Consider the following 18,587-nt stretch of genomic DNA (forward strand, 5'->3'; position numbering starts at 1 on the left):
CGCAACATGCCAACGACTTGGTAGAGTTGATGACCAAGCCCTCTTCATCCTCCTCATCCTCTCTCACCCAGTCTCAGGGTACTAGCAAAGCAGCTGCCAACGCATCGTCTTCCCTCCTCTCAATGTCATCATCAGTGACTCCTTCCCTAGACCCACCGCGTCCTCCTGAGGAGTCTCCTGAACTCTTTGAGCACATTGTTGGGTACATGCTCCAGGAGGATGCCCAGTGTTTTGTGGGCTCTGATGATGACACTCAGCTAGAGGAAGGCAGTAGCGTGAGCGCAGAGAGAGGGGATGCTCAAGAAGGACAGCAATCTGGCAGTCATGTTCCACAAGCTGCAGCATACTGCCAGGTTTGCTACAGCGATGAAGAGGGAGGGGATGATGAGGGCACTGACTGCACGTGGGTGCCTGGAAGGAGAGAGGAGGAGGAGGAGGAGGCACATGTCCAACGAGGCAGGATGCCCTCCGGGGGCCAGCTTAGGGGCAGCACACCGGCTGAATCACACCGCAGAGCTCCGCCTGTGCAGGGCGCTGCCTCTGCGCGTTATTCTAAAAGTTCTTTGGTGTGGGCCTTTTTTGAGACGAGTGCATCAGATCGCACCGCTGCTATTTGCAACATATGTCTCAAGCGTATCTCACGTGGCCAAAAAAACATCAGCCGCTTGGGCACCACATGCTTGACCAGACATATGTTGACCTGCCATGCAGCTCGTTGGCAAGCGTACCTCAAAGACCCACACCAAAGAACAAAGCGGACCTCTCCTTGCTCCTCATCAGCTGGCATCTCCAACCCCACTAGACCTTCAGTCCTCTCTGAAACCTGCTCTGAGAGGAATGAAGGTGTAGAATTAGGTATGTCACAGCCAAGTGCTTCCGGGAACTCTGCTAGCGGTACACCCACGTCCGATTATAGCAGGCAAATGTCCCTGCCCCAGCTGCTGGACCGGCGAAAGAAGTTCACTCCCAGCCATCCACATGCCCAGCGGTTGAATGCTAGCTTGGCTAAATTGCTAGCACTTCAACTGCTGCCTTTTCAGTTGGTAGACTCGGCCCCCTTCCGTGAGTTTGTACAATGTGCGGTTCCTCAGTGGCAGGTCCCCAAACGCCACTTTTTCTCATGGAAGGCGATTCCGGCTCCCTACCGGCATGTGGAAGGCAATGTCCTTGCCTCGCTGGACAGGGCGGTCAGCGGTAAGGTGCATATTACCGCTGACTCATGGTCCAGCAGGCATGGACAGGGACGTTACCTGTCTTTCACGGCCCATTGGGTCACTCTTCTGTCAGCTGGGAAGGATGCAGGACAAGGTGCAGTAGTGTTGGAGGTTGTTCCGCCACCACGCCTCCAAAATGCTACTATTGGTTGTGACACACCTCTCTCCTCCACCCCCTCCTCTTCTTCTTCCTCCATGGCCTCTTCCAGTGCTCTGTCCTCAGAACCAGCGGTGCTTCGTAGGCGTTCCAGGGGCTACGCAAGTACGCAGGCAAAACGATGCCATGCCGTGCTTGCGCTGGTTTGTTTGGGGGACAGGAGCCACACTGGGGTGGATGTTTTGTCAGCTCTGCAGGGGCAGGCCGAGAGGTGGTTGACGCCACGCCAGCTTAAGCCAGGAATGGTGGTTTGTGACAATAGCACCAACCTCCTCTCCGCCCTCCGACAGGGACAACTGACCCATGTGCCCTGTGTAGCTCACGTCCTTAACCTGGTGGTGCAGCGGTTCTTGGGCAGGTACCCCGGCTTACAGGATGTCCTGAAGCAGGCCAGGAAAGTCTGTGTGCATTTCCGCCGATCATTTAATGCCTGTGCTCGGCTGGCTGAGCTCCAAAAGGAGTTGAACCTGCCCAAGAACCGCCTTATATGTGACATGCCCACCAGATGGAACTCAACGTTGGCCATGCTGCAGCGGCTGCACACGCAGCAGAGGGCCATCAATGAGTACCTGTGCGACTACGGCACCAGGACAGGGTCAGGGGAGCTCGGTTTTTTCTCACCACGCCAGTGGGGCATGATCAGGGATGCATGCACTTTCCTGTCACCGTTTGAGGAGGCCACAAGGATGGTGAGCAGTGACAGTGCATGCATCAGTGACACTGTACCTCTTGTCCACCTCTTGGAGCATACGCTGCGTGGAATAATGGACAGGGCACTTGAGGCAGAACAGAGGCAGGAAGAGGAGGACTTCCTTGCCTCTCAAGGCCCCCTTTATCCAGACAGTGTTCCTGCTGTGCCACCCATCACACAGGAAGAGGATGAGGAGGAGGAGGAGGAGGAGGAGGAGGATGATTGTGTCAGCATGGAGGTGGAGGCTGGCACTCAGCATCAGCAGCAGCAGTCTTGTAGGGATGATTTACAGTCCCAAGAAACACGTGGACTTGTACGTGGCTGGGAGGAGGTAGCTGCGGATCATGTTGTCCTTAGTGACCCAGAGGACTCCGGACCGAATGCCTCAGCTAACCTACGCTGCATGGCCTCCCTGATCCTGCAAAGCCTGCGGAAGGATCCTCGTATTCTTCGGATCAAGGAGAGGGACCATTACTGGCTGGCCACTCTCCTTGATCCACGGTACAAGGGTAAGGTTGCCGACCTTATCTTGCCATCGCAGAGGGAGCAGAGGATGAGACATCTCCGGGAGGCCTTGCAGAAAGGTCTGTGCAACGCGTTCCCAGAGACTGGGAGGTTACAAACTCCTGGTCCTGGACAACGTGTTGCTGAGGCATCGGTCAGAAGGAGCGGTGGAGAAGGTGGCCGTCTGACCGATGCTTTCAGACAATTTTTTAGTCCGCAGCCCCAAGGTATGATCGGTTCCAGCACCCATCGCCAGCGTCTGATTTACATGGTACAGGAATACCTAGGGGCAAGGTCAGACTTGGACACCTTTCCCACCGAAAATCCTCTGGCTTACTGGGTCTTGAGGATGGATCACTGGCCAGAGCTTGCACAGTATGCAATTGAGCTACTGGCCTGTCCTGCATCCAGCGTTCTTTCGGAACGCACCTTCAGTGCTGCTGGTGGCTTTGTTACCGATCACAGGGTGCGCTTGTCCACCGAATCAGTTGATCGACTGACCTTCATCAAGATGAATCAGTCTTGGATCACCCACAGCTACCAAGCACCTGAAGCTGATGTAACAGAATAATTTTTTTTTGAAATATCACATCCCTTCAAGACTGCCTATGCTGATGCTGAGTGACTGTCCTGTTATGTTGATTGTCTATCCTCTTCCTCCTCCGCTGATATGTTGGAAGAACATTTCTGGTTCTGGGTGATGCAATCAGCCCAATTTTTCTGCCCCTGTTTAACAGGGGCATTTAAGTACAATTTTTGATGCAATGCTTTGCAGCAGGGCTAATTCCTGCAATCAAACAAGGGTATATGGGAGAGGTTGCAGTGTGGTGGCACCAGCACCAGTGCCTAAGGCCCAATTTTTCTGCCCCTGTTTAACAGGGGCGTTTAATTAAAATTTTTGATGCAATGCTTTGCAGCAGGGCTAATTTCTGCATTAAAACTAGAGTATATGGGAGAGGTTGCAGTGTGGTGGCACCAGCAGCAGTGCCTAAGGCCAAATTTTTCTGCCCCTGTTTAACAGGGATATGTAATTACAATTCTTGATATAATATTTCACAGGAGGGCCCCTTCCTGTGCCCACCCAGAGTAACGGTGAGGACTTATAGTGTTGTGGCACCAGCACCACAACCACCAAAGGTCAATTTTTCTATCACTGTTCAACAATGGCATGTAATTACAATTCTTGATATAATCGTTCACAGCAGGGCGCTCCAGCGCCCACCAAGAGTCACTTTGAGGGCTTACAATGTTGTGGCAAAACCAACACCTTGTTCCACCATTTCTGCAGAGCATATAGGGCAGGCCTCTACTTTCAAACATCCAATTTACAAACATCTCCTACTTGCAAACAGAAGGAGACAACAGCAAGTGAGATGAAAAAAGATGGACGACAAAACAAATTATACAGGGGTGATAACCCTTCCCTATGTTTTCCAAAAAGCTTAAAAATATTTTTTTTGACTGGAGCTACACTTTAAAAATGTACCAGTTGAAAATTACAAACAGATTCAACTTAACACAACAAACCTACACAGTCCCTGTCTTGTTTGCACCGCCTGTATACTGCTGTTCTGAGTATATAGGGCCTGGGGGCCACACGCATTTCCTTTTTTTAATATGGGTACAGGGTTCCCCTTAATATGCATACAAGACCCAAATAGGCTGGTTATGGGCAGGGAGGGCTACCCATGCCATTTTTCTCAATGATTTTCAACCATATTGCAGGAACCAGATATAAGATTAAAACCGCAAGCAGTTTTAAATGGTGTTATTTCCGTTTAATGTCATTTTGTGCAGGGACTGTTCTAAACACGGGAAAGACGTGGCACTTCACAGGCATACTACAGACACCCCCCAGGCACCATATTTAAAGGAATATTTCTTTATTTTATTTTTTTCTCACTAATCGTCATTAAAATCAGTGCTCCCGCCAAAACGGCCATTTTTAAAAACATTTTAGGCATTGACCTATGTCCCCTGGGGCAGGAGCCAGGTCCCCAAACCCTTTTTAGGACAGTATCTTGCATATTAGCCGTTAAAATTCACTTTTAATTTCGAACGTTCGAGTCCCATAGACTTCAATGGGGTTCTAAAGTTCGTTCGAATTTGGGGTCTGTTCGAAAGTTCTGGTGCGAACCGAACCAGGGGATGTTCGGCTCATCCCTAGATGGCAGCAGCGCTGTGGGCAATACACATCCAGCCCACAGCCCAGTGACAATACTCTGCCCTTACTCTGCAGCACTGTGCAATACTCTGCAGCACTGTGCAATACTCTACAACACTGTGCAATACTCTGCAACACTGTGCAATACTCTGCCAATACTGTGCAACACTCTGCCCATACTCTGCAGCACTGTGCAATACTCGCCAATACTCTGCAATAAATTTTAACAGAAACAAAGAATGTTTTTGTTTGTTTACCGAATTTTTGGTCTTTTTTGATTTATAGCGCAAAAAATAAAAAACCCAGCGGTGATTAAATACCACCAAAAGAAAGCTCTATTTGTGTGGAAAAAAAGCACAAACTCTGAGTAATTGTCAAAGTGTGAGAGCACCGAAAGCTGAATATTGGTCTAGTTAGGAAGGGGGTTTAAGTGCCCAGTGGTCAAGTGATTAAAGGAGTAGTTCAATTTAAAAAAATAAAAATAAATAATAAATGCACTTTTTTTTTTTTTTTGCAGGTAAATAAATTAGAATTGATTATTTTTTGTTGAAGGAGCCTGTAAAGCAGGGATCTGCAATTAGCGGACCTCCAGCTGTTGCAGAACTACAAATCCCATGAGGCATAGCAAGACTCTGACAGCCACGACAGCATGACACCCAGAGGCAGAGGCATGATGGGACTTGTAGTTTTGTAACAGCTGGAGGTCCGCTAATTGCAGATCCCTGCTGTAAAGTATTGCACCAGCGATCAGCAGGTGGCTGGTGCCATGCAGATCTGTCAGTGTATCGGGCTACTCGCACCTTGGGGGGCGGTCAGTTCGTAACATGTTACGAAAGGTGAACTTCTCCTCCTTTAAGTTGGTGACAGGATCTCTTTCAAGGTCTATGGAATAGTAGAACCACATGGTACAGCAAATTGCCATTCATGATCTGTTTTTCAGCAATAAGAGAATAGCTCTGTCAACTGCTCATTGGAAGGTGATGGGGAAGGGGCAGTAACATTTGTAACAGGTGTTCTAACTTGCCTGACCAATTGTAACAAATACCTTCCACTCTATCCTTATAGCGGGTATCGGTGGTCTTGCACAGGGAGCATACACGGCCTGATTCAGCCAAAAACAACTGTGGTTAGTTTAAAATGGACCTGGACTCAAGCAGCCTTATATTTCTTGTGACAAGTCAGCTGTGAATGATGGAGTTCGGACTGTAGGTAAATTAATTAAATTAGTGAAGTTGCAAACTCAGTGGGAAGCTCCTCCTGTTTGTAGACCTACCGTCTGACACTATCATTTTAATTAGGAGGAGAGGACAAAATATGCCTCTTCTGTAGTGAAACTCCTGACAGACATCTAGGAGGCTAGAGGATTGGAGGGTGCCTAGGAACTGTAAAGCCTCATACACACGATTGGACTTCAAACAAACTTTTCCATGGATTTCTTTCCAAAGGGCGTTGGCCATGAACTTTCAGCGAACTTTCCCCAAATCATGTGGTTTTTCTGTTCTTTACCACCGCTCTTTGGTCAAATTATGTATTGTTGTCTGCATTGGTTCTGAGCATGCATGGTTTTCTGTACACACGATCGGATTTTGCTCGATCGGACTTTTGTTACCGAAATGTTTGACTGTTTGCAGAGTGAACTTTTGTCCAATGAAAACCGAAAAAGTTTGTCCAATGGAGCGTACATATGGTCGGACGTTGCCTTAAAACAGCCAATTTGCATATTTGTTGTCAAAAAGTCCAATCATGTGTATGGGCCTTAAGAAGTGCTCTGATGCTTGTAATTGAGAATTCTATGCCAAAGTTGCATTTTTTTTTTTTTCTACAAATTGCTTTTCCTGAATAAATTGTGCAAATTAATCCCTGTTTGACAATAAACTTTATGGTTTTTTTTTTTTTGAAAACTGACATTTTATTGAAATTTCAAGGGAAACAAAGAAATCAAAGAAGGAACAATAAGGCACAAGTAATAAAAGCAAACGGTCACAGACCACAGCAAGCAAAGGCATAGAGTACAGCATTGCATCAACTCAAACTTTATGGTTTAAGTACAGTTACACTTTAAAGTGAACCGGTGCTTTGCCTACACAGGAAGAAGCAAGGGGTTAACTTAACCTGCCACCCACTCAGCTGTACATATTCACCTTCCTTTTGCTCCCTGCCACTACATTTGATGAGGTCTTACAGTATGTAAGCTCCAAATAACACAGGGTTGAGGACTCCCCCCGTCCCAGTGTGACAGCGCTGGTGCCCAAACAGCCAAAAAACAAACACCAGTGATGTCAGGAGGAGTAAGGCTAGGTTCACATTTTTGGCTCCATAGACTACAATGAAATCACATCAAAAATGCATGTACATGTGTTTTTGGTGCGTTTCCTGCATGACAACAGACACCTGTTCCTAGAAACATTAACACATCCCAAAATGCATTAAAAACGTGTGGGGAAAGGTGCCTAAAAAATGCACCAACCAAACATGCATAGATATGAACCTAGCCTAAATAGCAAGCTTCTCATACCTGCAAGTAAAGGGTTTTTTCTTCAATTCTGGAGGCCAGAGTGGCAGGAAATCAAAAGAAGGGGAGTACATAAGCAAAGCCCAGGTTCACTTTAAGGTTGGATTAACACCTATTCATTTTACTCTGTGATGTGTTTTTCTTTGACGCCAATGGAAACACATGGCACACACATCGATGCGTGTTAAAGTGGTTGTAAACCCTTACAAACCACTTTGACCTACAGGTAAGCCTAGATTAAGGCTTACCTGTAGGTCCAAGAAATATCTCCTAAACCTACACGGTTTAGGAGATATTTGCCAAAATACAGGCACCGTTGTCTACGGCGCATGCGATATGTCGCAGCTTCTTCGAATGACAGCAGCGGGGCAGCGTGACCCATGGAGACCCACCGAGAAGATGGATGCTCCGGACTACAGGGGACAGCGGTGACTTCGCTGGCTCCTGTGTCAGGTAAGTGACACATAATGGACTACTATGCGATGCATAGTAGTCCATTATGCTTTACCTTTGTAGGAAATCAAAGAGGAAGTAAACCCATTAGGGTTTACTTCCTCTTTAACATGCTTTGTCAAATGTCTTTGACGCACATTACAATGCACTTGATACACGTCATGATTGGTTTTTGTGTGTCACAAAGCCCTCATGCGTCACAACACGTTTCATACATTTCCGTTAGAGCTGCACGATTCTGGCCAAAATGAGAATCACTATTTTTTTGCTTAGAACAAAAAGATCACGATTCTTGTGGCGTAAAATCGTTGACATTATACAAAAAAATTGGGCTAACTTTACTGGTTAGTTTTTTTTTTTAATTCATTAAAGTGTAATTTTTTCCCAAAAAAATTGCATTTGAATGACTGCTGCGGAAATACAGTGTGACATAAAATATTGCAACAACCACCACTTTATTCTCTAGGGTCTCTACTAAAAAAAATATATATATATATATATATATATAATGTATAATGTTTAGGGGTTCTAAGTAATCTTCTAGCAACAAAAAAAATATTTTAACTTGAAACCAACAAATGTCAGAATAAAGGTTTAGTGTTTAAGTGGTTAAACTTCCCTCATTTACACACCAAAGTACATTCCTTTAAAGGACAAATCGTTGCAATGTTTATACTTTAGTTCCACTGCTAAAGATGTTGTGATTCTTGGCAGACTGCCCCATTTTTTTTTGTATTTTTTTTTTTTTTCCTTTCTTTTGATGGCTGTTGGCTTTAGCAGAGCAGAAAGAATTCTCTGCATAGAAAGAATCGGGAAATACTTTGTCAAGATCGCAACGGGGAAAAAAATCGTGATAACGATTCTTAACGATTAATCGAGCAGCCCTAATTTCCGTTGATTTCAATGGAAGACACATTGCATAAAAAAACAATTCAGCTACACTGATTTTTCATTTCAAAGATGAAAAATGTAAAAAAGCTATTTATAGTCATTAAATGGCAGCTAGTCATGCATGCACAATCTGGCTTCCATACGATCTTTCTAATGAAAGCTCATTCTACAAACATGCAGATTGCCCCCCATGGAGGGGTGAAGGGTGGAGCACTGTGGGAGCCATCTTGGGGGAAAAGGTGACAACCAACTAGGAAATGTCTAATGTTTTCAGATAACTTTTATGCCGATGAATCAGTTATTTATGGCAAATTGCTTTATTGTCATTGGGTTAGTCTCACTGGACCTAAAACTGGAAATTATTCTAATAAGTAGGAAATTTTTAAACCTTTAATTATATTCTCTATTCAAGCCTTCAGAGAAGAGGAGTGTAATCAATAATGCTTTCTCCTACATGTCTACAGTCATGGGAGATTGATCATTCAGTCCGCAACTGTGCATCACTTGTGTACGAACTCTGAATAAATGTAATGTAATTGAGCACGTCTTTGTCACATGATCAAGCAAAATAAAAAGCTAATATTTATTTTTGTAATGTTTTCAACCGATTGTAATATTTCTGTTATGGGTAAGTTCCGGAGAGGTAAATCCAGTGCAAGTCTTGTGCTTCACAGGGACTTTGGTGGTGCAAGCTCTATGGATGAACTCACAGCTCCGCCATCTACAAAGCCAGTGTATAGGCATTGCACTCTCTGTGCTGGGTTTTGTGGGTAACATTCCTCTGTGATGGATAATTCCTAAACAAGCAATACTTGGAATAGTTGCAACACTAGCAAAATCAGGGCTTTGTGTAGCTGTCACTTCTACACTTTATTAAATGTACAGATTTTCAGCTGCAATTCCATACAATTTATTAATATATATAAATATATAAGTTCTAAAAGTTAAACTACTCCCCCCTATTTATTTAATAAAATGAGAATAAAGTAAAAAGTAGTATAGCAGCCAATCGGTATTCACCTTCATGTCTCCTTTCTCTGTGCTTCCGACATCCATTGCACATAATCATAAACAATTTCTCAGCACACTTACCAGCTAGCCTGCAAACAAACCAAATGGACCCTGTCTAACAATTCACGTTAGAAACAGGAGGGTTTTATTGCACATAATTGTAAATATATGCGGAAGCTGCCAAGCCACCCATGTCAAGGCTCCTCTGTGTACTGCGGCCCTAACTTTATAGTTTTGAGAGTCTCCAAGTTGAAGCATATATAGCAGTGGATAAATTAAGGGCAGGTTTGCCTGGAGGAAGCTCATTCCTCCATGTGCTCCTTACTGCAAAGGCTAGTTATAAATTGGGGTGGTTGCCATCTTTTTGTATAGCTTATAGCACATAATGGTTGTTGCCCTGTGTTGTTTAACCACTTACAAAAGACAGCTACAGTGCAGTCGTCTAGTTCTGGGAGGGTGCCTATTGGTGTCCTCCTAGAACCCCACCCCCCTGCATGTATATCTGTGATCGCTGTGTCCTTTGCACACCGCTGAACACAGTCCGAAGTAAAGAGCCAATCACAGTGACCCTTTACCATGTGATCCGCTGTGTCCAATCACAGCTGATCCCTTGTATACAAATGCTGGTTATTGGCAATTTCATTCCTCATCACTGTCACCATGTGAGGAAACGGAAGCCGGTAACCAGCTATCCTTGGACAGGAGACAATAAGGGCCCTTTCACATGGGCTGTCTGATCAGGTCCACCTATCAGTTTTTCAGGCAGACCTGATTGGCACCTCCAGTCTCCTCTATGGAGCAGCGGATATCAGCGTACACGTCCTCTGACACGCGCCACCATCCAATTCAATCCTGTTCGCCAAAAACAGATGCATGGTGGTCCTATTTTCCACCTGTCTGCCACATCGGATTGGATGGAAATGGACAGGCAGTCCATCTCCATCCAGTTTCCCCATAGCGGGACAGTGTTATGCAGTGCAGACCCGGACCTGCCATCCATCTGCTCAGCAGGGATCAGCGGAGCGATTTCCCCCCCCCCCTGCTGAGCAAGTAGATTCCACTAAGTGGAGGTGCCCATGTGAAAGGGGCCTTACACTCAGTGCCCTGATAAGCAGTGCAGCCTCATCAGTGCCAGTCCTCGAACATCAATGCAGCCTCATCAGGGAAGAGGAAAAAATACTTATTTGCAAATGTTTATAACCGAAACAAAGAAAACCTTTTTTATTTTATTTTCTATTTTTTTACGGTTGGTATTTTTTGTTTGTTTAGCAAAAAATGAATACCTCTCTGTCTCAAAAAAATTATAAAAATGTCATATGAGTACAGTGTTGCATGCCTGCGCAATTGTCATTCAAAGTGTGACAGCACAGAAAGCTGAAAACTGACCTGGTCAGGAATGGGATAAAAGTGCCCGGTAGGCAAGGGGTTAAGTCTTTTTTGTGTAAACAAGAAGGTAGAGGAATTAAACATCTTAAATGTTATTAGTGGTATTATTGATTGATCAAATGTGGAACTAGCCCGACCTGTTAATATTCAATACCTTCAAGGTTAAAATTAACCACCTTCCCATTTTTAGACATGCCTTATGCTGTTTAAAGGGTCAGTACATCCAAAAATCTTGACTATATTATTATACAGGTATTTTTTATAGCGCCAACAGTTTGCGCAGCGCTTTACGAAATGAAGGCAGACATTACCGTTACAATACAATTTGATACAAGAGGAATCAGAATTATACAGTATTTCAGTTCTAGGTAAATGTAGATGGTTGAATCTTGCTTTTCATATCTCTGAAACTTTATTGGAGACTCCACCATCCTGTCTTGACCATTGAGATGAGTAGCAAAAGACGCAACAATCTGCATCAGAGGGAGTTAGAACAGGGCGCTCCAATAGCGAGATCTCACATTCATTGGACCTCAAATATAGAAGAACATACCATCTGGTGATTCAGCTCAGTAATATCTACCTGTCACTGAAATATCAGTTTCGGGTGGACTGACTCTTTAAATATCCATAATGAATAGCTTGCAAAGCTTGGATTCACATTTTCCTTTTGTCTTGATAAGCAGAACTGCAGGGCGATGACATGCCCCCTTTCCTCCCTTCTCTCTCTGCCTCGTGAGCTGTGACTTTAAGGAAATGGTGATCAGTATCTCATCTTCCCTCCCCCTCCCCCAGCCCTGCTTGCAGAATGCCATTTTTTTCGAACATTAAATGAACAGGATGCTTGTAATATTTAGTGGCTGGTCCTTCTGGTTAGGATGGTGTCCCCCATCTGGTGGGTAGCCAGTAAGATTATGGAGACGGCAGCAGCAGCTTCTGCAACAGGTGTCCTCTTCCCCTCTGTGCATCCTCTGAATCCACCCAGTCTCTGCGTCTCAGGCTGGTGCTGGGATCATCGGTGACCGCATATTTCACATTTTACTGGCCCTTGTTACGTGTGACACAGCAGGAACGTCTGGTGGGAGGGAGCAGCCTCTCCCAATGAGATAAGGACAGCAGACAGGTGCTTTTTCTGCTTTCTTATATCCTGCCCTTGTAGCAGAGACCTCCACCTGAGCTTTCTCTCTTGTGCACAATAACCAGATCGATCACCTGCCAAGCCCAAGAAGAAGAGGCAGCAGCTGTGACTGCAACCGGGCTTTAGAGAGTTAACGACTGTAATCTCCTGGATGTCATCAAATATTTCACGTTTAGCCTGTTAAACGCCTCTGTATTACCAGGATGGCAGCCGAATGTCTCCCCGTCCTCCTCCTGCCATGGAGACTGCCTGCTACACTGCTATGCTCTACACTCCCTTTGCTGCTGTTTTAGCAGCCTATTGAGATGCAAACCACCGACATGTCACTGTGCAAATATTGGACCTGTGTTCCAGGAAGAAAAGACTGAGGAAACGGGAGAGGATGGACGTGCAGGGAAAGTGAAAATGTCATCCTGTTTTGTGCAATTTTTATTTTTGTTTCAATCGGGATCATCTCTTTATAAACTACTATATTATTTGTGACATTTGAACCACATTTTGTTGAAGAAACCTTTTATCTCTTCTCATTTCTTCTTTTTTATTTGTAAAGCCGTCTGCACGATATTGCTGCAACAAACAGATTTTTGATTTGATCTCCGCTAAACTTGCAACAGTTGTGAAGGACTGAGTCAGTTATTTGTCCTTTTATGTTAGAGATTGTACAGATAATGTTCCTCTCCTAACGTGTCACGTTAACAGTTTTTACATTAACTGAGATACTAATGCTATCTTAGCAAAATTTTTTTTTCAATAGAGATCAAGCCTGTCTTCCCTAGTTTTTGCCATGCTTAGCTTGGAAGAATCCTGTTTTACAAAGAATAAGCTGATGTAGCAATCCCTGGCTTTCCAGGCATTTTTTGAATAGTTTTCTAAGTTCACTCCTTCACTTACAGTCCTGAGCACTCTGATGATTCACGCTAAATAATTTGTGTTGTGCCTGGTGACAGTCTCACTGATCCAACCTGTTGCCGGAAAGCCACAGTGAACCTACTTCCACATGCAGACCACTGAACTTAAAACTGAAAGCTGAAGTGGAGTTGTAATGCCTGTAAAAGCAGGTGACAATGGGCTTTTGAAAGCAGTGAACAGGAATACTCGGATAATAAAATAGAAAAACAGGTAACGCAAGCTCCTCCCAGAAACCCACCTGCAAGCCTACACCAGTGAAACTAAACTTGCTGGAAGTTCTACCTTGTTTGTTTCCTCCTCCTCATGGAGGTCTTATAAGGGGTTTCTCCTATCTGACCCTTAATTGACTGTTTTCACTAGTGACGTAGCAGTTCACAGCAATACCCGCAAAGATGATGGAAGAAATCTCTATTTCAATGGCTTATGATGCCCACCTCTTCAACCAGCTCTCAGACGAGGACATTCTGGCAAAGCTGGTTGAGATCAGCAAGCCTAAACCTGTGGTAAGTACGACATGCGTTAGTGGAATGTAATATTATACTGGGCACTGGTAGAAACATATGGACTCATTCTATAAAGAGTTTTTATGCATACATGCAGTAACCCACAGTCAGAATTCATTATGGACTGGGATGACTTTAGCAGAGGGGATTCTGGTTTGTTAAACTTGGATATTGGCACATAAGCACTCTTCATGGAATAAAACTTAATGGGGGCATCTTTAGACCGATCAAGGAGTGATAATAATGAGTAAAATACTCAACCACAGTAACCAGTCCAGAGTATGAGTAAAGTACAAAACCAGAGCAACCAATCCAGTACTCATCCAGAGCAACCAATTATGCCTTAGTCTAACTTGAGCGATAAAAAATAAAATCTGATTGTATAGGGTATTGCAATTTTTCAAATTACGTTTTGTCTAGAATTACTCACAGATGATCATGGGCATGACCTTATCTGGCTTGTGGATCAGGGAATGATCATATACCTGTGGTGTACACACATGTGGTAAAGACCCCTTCAGTCTGACCAAGTCTCAAAAGTACAATCGATTGTTTGGGATGGACTTTCCGAAATTATAACTGTAGTTTACTTGAAATAAGGGTGGCACTCGAGATTTCTCCATATGATATAAACCTGGATGCTTGAACTGTCCAATTGCACATCTTCAAGTCATATCTTCCAATTGACTACCTTTATTATTTCATGTTATATTTTTATTATTATATATCTTTATTATTAGAATACAATGTAATATTTCAACAATTGTGCTACGGTGCCTTGCTCATCATAATGTCACTCTGCTGTGCTTTATTCAATAAGTCCATGTTTGTGGATCTATGTAGTTTAATACTTTATTTAATTTATAGCCTTTCCAGTTAGATGCTGCATAGGTGATATGTGCATACTGGTTTTTCCTAAAAACATCTGTCTGTGGCTCTCTCAAAAAGCATTCGACTATTATAGTCTACCCATATATTTGAGAAAGTTGTAATGCAACAGAACAAACACATGATGTCTGTTCCATGACATTGTTTATGTAGCCATGATGTAGTCTATTGTGACGTGAGCTGGATACCAGTGCAGCATCTTTATCCCTAAGGTGGTTTGCTGCTGAGAGATGCAGGATATAAATACTCATTTCTTTAGCAGGATTTTTCATGTTGTGCAGATGTTCCATGAATTATCTCTAATGCCGCCGACACACGACCGGACTTTTCGATGGATTTGGTCCGGCGGACAATCCGATGGACTTTGCAGCTGAGGTCTGCCGGACTTTCAAACGAACTGACTTGGCCACACACGATCACTCCAAAAGTCAGACTGATTGGAACGTGATGACATAGAATAAGAAAGTTCATAGCTAGTAGCCAATAGCTGCCCTAGCGTCTGTTTTAGTCCGTCGGACTAGCACACAGACAAACGGATTGTCCACTAAAAGCCGAGCCCGGCAGACAAATTTGAAGCCAGTCTTATTTCTAGGTCTGCCAGACTTTTGGGAAGAAAAAGTCCACTGGAGCCCACACACAATCGAATTGTCCGATGGACTCTGGTCTGCCAGAAAGTCTGATCGTGTGTACGCGGCATAAGGCTCTATGCACACTGGCCTAAAAATTGCTGCTTCCACCAGAGTTTTGTGCTTTGCCTGTAGAAGCAGCTAATGTTGTCCTATGTGTCCATGCACAATAGGACAAATACAGGCATATTTTGAGCTTAGCTTTTAGAGGCTGGAAAAAAAAATGTTTTTGATTGGCGTTTTCTGGCAGAAAAAAAAATGCTAAACTCGCATAAACTGTACAAAAAGGCTCTATTAGTGTTTTTTTTTCTACCAAGGGAACTGGAGTTTTTTTTTAAGCCCAGTGTGCATTGAGCCTTATGGTATTTTTTGGAACAGTTTCTTGGTATGGTTTATTAGGAATTAACATGACTAGTGTTTGCAGTTGTTAAGGTGGGTGTCTGGGCTCTATAGGAATTTCCCTGGCTGCCCTTGATTTTATACAGTTACTAAGGACTTGTCTAAACTTAACTGTAGTTGCCATAGTAACAGGAGGAGGATCAAGCTTCCATGCTGAGTGTTGCTACTGATCACACCATATAGTGAAAGCCTTATAGTAAAAATCAGAACACTAAATTGTATCTATTAAAATATGATATACAACATACAATTTCCCCACTATTTATGCATATTTGCATTGTAAAATCTTAAATTCCCTTGTGTGTGATTGGGGCCGATAGGGCCTCATTCATGTGGGTAGCTTGACTGCTCCATTCAGTATTGGCTAGACACCACCTCTGAATGTGGCAGTATCCTGTGCTATGGCAGCATACAGACTGGATGATTGTATGCATCCAGAAACACTGCAAACTATCTGCATCCAGGACCAGTCGCACATGAATGTTTGTGTAAAACACCAACTTTTCATTGGTACAGGTTAAGAATCTGGCAGCACTTGTTTCCCCACACTATGTGTATGTAACCATCTCTCCCAGTAGCCACCCAAATGAATGAAGCCTTAGTTCACATGGGGGATCATTTACTAAAATTGGAGAGTGCAAAATCTGGTGCAGATGTGCATGGTAGCCCATCAACTTCTAACTTCAGCTTCACCATGGAAGCTGATTGGTTTTTATGCAGAGCTGCCCCGGATTTTGCACTCTCCAGTTTTAGTAAATCAACCCCATAGTATCAGTTAAGTAGAAGAGGTTTAAAACACTTAGGGGTTGATTTAGTAAAACTGGAGAGAGCAAAATCTGGTGTAGCTCTGCAGAGAAACTAATCAGCTTTCAGGTTTTTGGCAAAGAAATTGAACAAAGTTAGAAGCTGATTGGCTACTATGCACAGTTGCACCAGATTTTGCATTCGCCAGGGTTAGTAAATCAACCCCTTTCTATCTCAGATCCTTAGTTGCCAAGAAAAAAAATCGAAATCGTATCTACCACCTCTTATTAAAAGAAAAGTTTTTTTTTTTTTAATTTCATACTTACCTAGGTAGATGCTACAGCTGTCCCCTGGCACCTCTGCACTGGAAACTGAGCCACCAAACACCGCCGATGGCTTGGTTCTCACTCCTCCCCGAGCAGGGAGAGATGCCTGTCAGTCAGCATCTCTCCTGCTCTGATCCTTCATTGGAGCGATGAGCTGTGGAGGGGCGGGGAGCGGCCGTCTCATTCGCTCGCTGAGACTGCCATCAGTCAAGGCAGCTGGCGGATCCAGACTTCTGAAATCGGGATGACGCGCTGCCTCGACTGATGGTAGTGGCGTCAGCGGAGAGCGGACCTCAGACTGCTGTCTGCTAAAAACCGGTCACAGGAGTGCAAAACGAATTGCACTCCTGTGACCCATAGGACAAGCCCAGTCTTAAAAGTTCAGGCTGGACTTCTCCTTTAAGCTTGCATGCTGATATGACAGCAGTAATGTACACTAACCAATCATAAGTCAGAATTCTGGATTTTAAATTAGAAGTAAAGCAGTAGCTTTGCTCAGACTATTCACGCTAAATTCACGAGTCAGATTTCAGTAGTAGGTAGACTAAAACAGATTTTGATTGGTAGCTGGCTGATTTGTCTAGGCAGAAATAAGTTTGTTCAAAGTGAAGTAACTCATATCGTTCAATCAAATCAGCTTGAATTTGACTGGTTGCCATAGGTTACCACACTTTGCTCATTAACTTGTTCATAAATTTTGTTTGTTGCACGGCGTTAAAGAAGAAATGCCATTTGCTTATTTTCCAGGAAGACGTTAACACCATTATAATACTACTGCCTGTAGCATAAATGGACAGGGATAATGAATTACAGGACATGTGTAGATATCTCATGCCTGTCAATCACAGTAAAATATCTGCCTGTCCATTGTCAGAAACAATTTCTGTCCACATTTTCAGTTCAGGACTCAGTTACTGCATAGATACTGTTGGCTTCGTGCCTCATTACTCCGGAGTCTGTGGGGCAAACCTTTAGGCTCCATTCACACGAATGCATTTTTTCATGCTTTTTGCTTCTTGCAGAAATGCAAGACATTTTTTTAACATGGGTTCCTAATGTACACTACTGCTGTTTACATCAATGTATTTTTATGAATGCGTTTTTGGAAAGGGTCTGTTACTCTTTTTTTTTTTACGCAAAATGATACTTTTTTGGTTCAATAGACTTCAATACAGAAGCTGCAGAAAAGCATGTATTGCGTCTTTGCCACAATTTGCATTTTTAAATCTGCCAAACAATAAATTTCAAACCCCCCATGACACCCATTCGCCACTACCACCACCAAAAATGTAAAAAAAAAAAAAAAAAAAAAAAATCACAGAAATCACTGTGGAAACACTCAAAAGCAACATGGATAATGTGAATCAAGCCTTAGGCTGGGTTCACACTAAAAATGGATGCGCCTGACATTAGGGGTCCGGTGCGTCTTTGTTCTCCGTTTCAGGAATGAATCAGGCCTGAATTTTTGGCTGAATTTGGACCTGAAACATAGCCTAAACACCACATTCCACCAGGAATCACAATTTGCTAATGAAGCTGTTAGCTTGCTTCCTCACCTAGCTTGTTTGACGTGATCTCCTGTATTTTGTATACATATAGTGAGACAGCCATTTGTCTATACATCATACTGTGAACAAGACAATATCATGAACATCTACCAAACTACCACCCTATCAGTCATATCTGAAAAGTCCTAGCCACTAATGTGGAGCTATGGGTATAAGCCAAACATGTGACTGGAGGTTCTTGTGTTGTATGATTTGCTTCCACCGCACTATATGAAGTTTTACAGAAACCCTAAACTTGTTTTCTCGAGTTCTTACAATAAAAATTGGCTTGTTTTTAACTGTTTGAGGGTCTGATCACTAAAGTGATTCATTGCAGTGTGATAATTCATGAACATTTAACGCGCATTGCACTAAAGCAGCCCATTCATTAGGAATGGACTGCCAATGCCCCACAACATGCAAACTTTTCAAAACGGAACACATAGGGTTTCATTTACTAAAGCTAGAGAGGGCAAAAGTCACAATTCTGCAGAGAAACCAATCGGCTTCCAGGTTTTATTGCT

General features: G+C 43.6%; 1 protein-coding gene across 6 annotated transcripts in view; it reads left to right on the forward strand.

Moving 5' to 3' along the window:
- Positions 1-18,587, forward strand: part of RABGAP1L (RAB GTPase activating protein 1 like) — a 613,081-nt gene that overhangs the window by 538,737 nt on the left and 55,757 nt on the right. The window contains exon 1 of one of the 6 annotated variants that reach the window (XM_077453249.1): positions 11,752-13,533. The exons of 3 other annotated variants lie outside the window; for them this stretch is intronic. In XM_077453249.1, the coding sequence (XP_077309375.1) occupies positions 13,423-13,533 (111 nt within the window). In that variant the 5' untranslated portion in view covers positions 11,752-13,422. Of the gene's footprint in view, positions 1-11,751; positions 13,534-18,587 lie in introns of those variants that run through there. 2 more of the 6 variants (XM_077453247.1, XM_077453248.1) reach the window with 2 other exon arrangements.

The sequence above is a fragment of the Lithobates pipiens genome, unplaced genomic scaffold (assembly GCF_037356315.1).
Source record: "Lithobates pipiens isolate NorthernLeopardFrog02 unplaced genomic scaffold, aLitPip1_a1.2 Scaffold_23, whole genome shotgun sequence".
Taxonomy (NCBI): domain Eukaryota; kingdom Metazoa; phylum Chordata; class Amphibia; order Anura; family Ranidae; genus Lithobates; species Lithobates pipiens.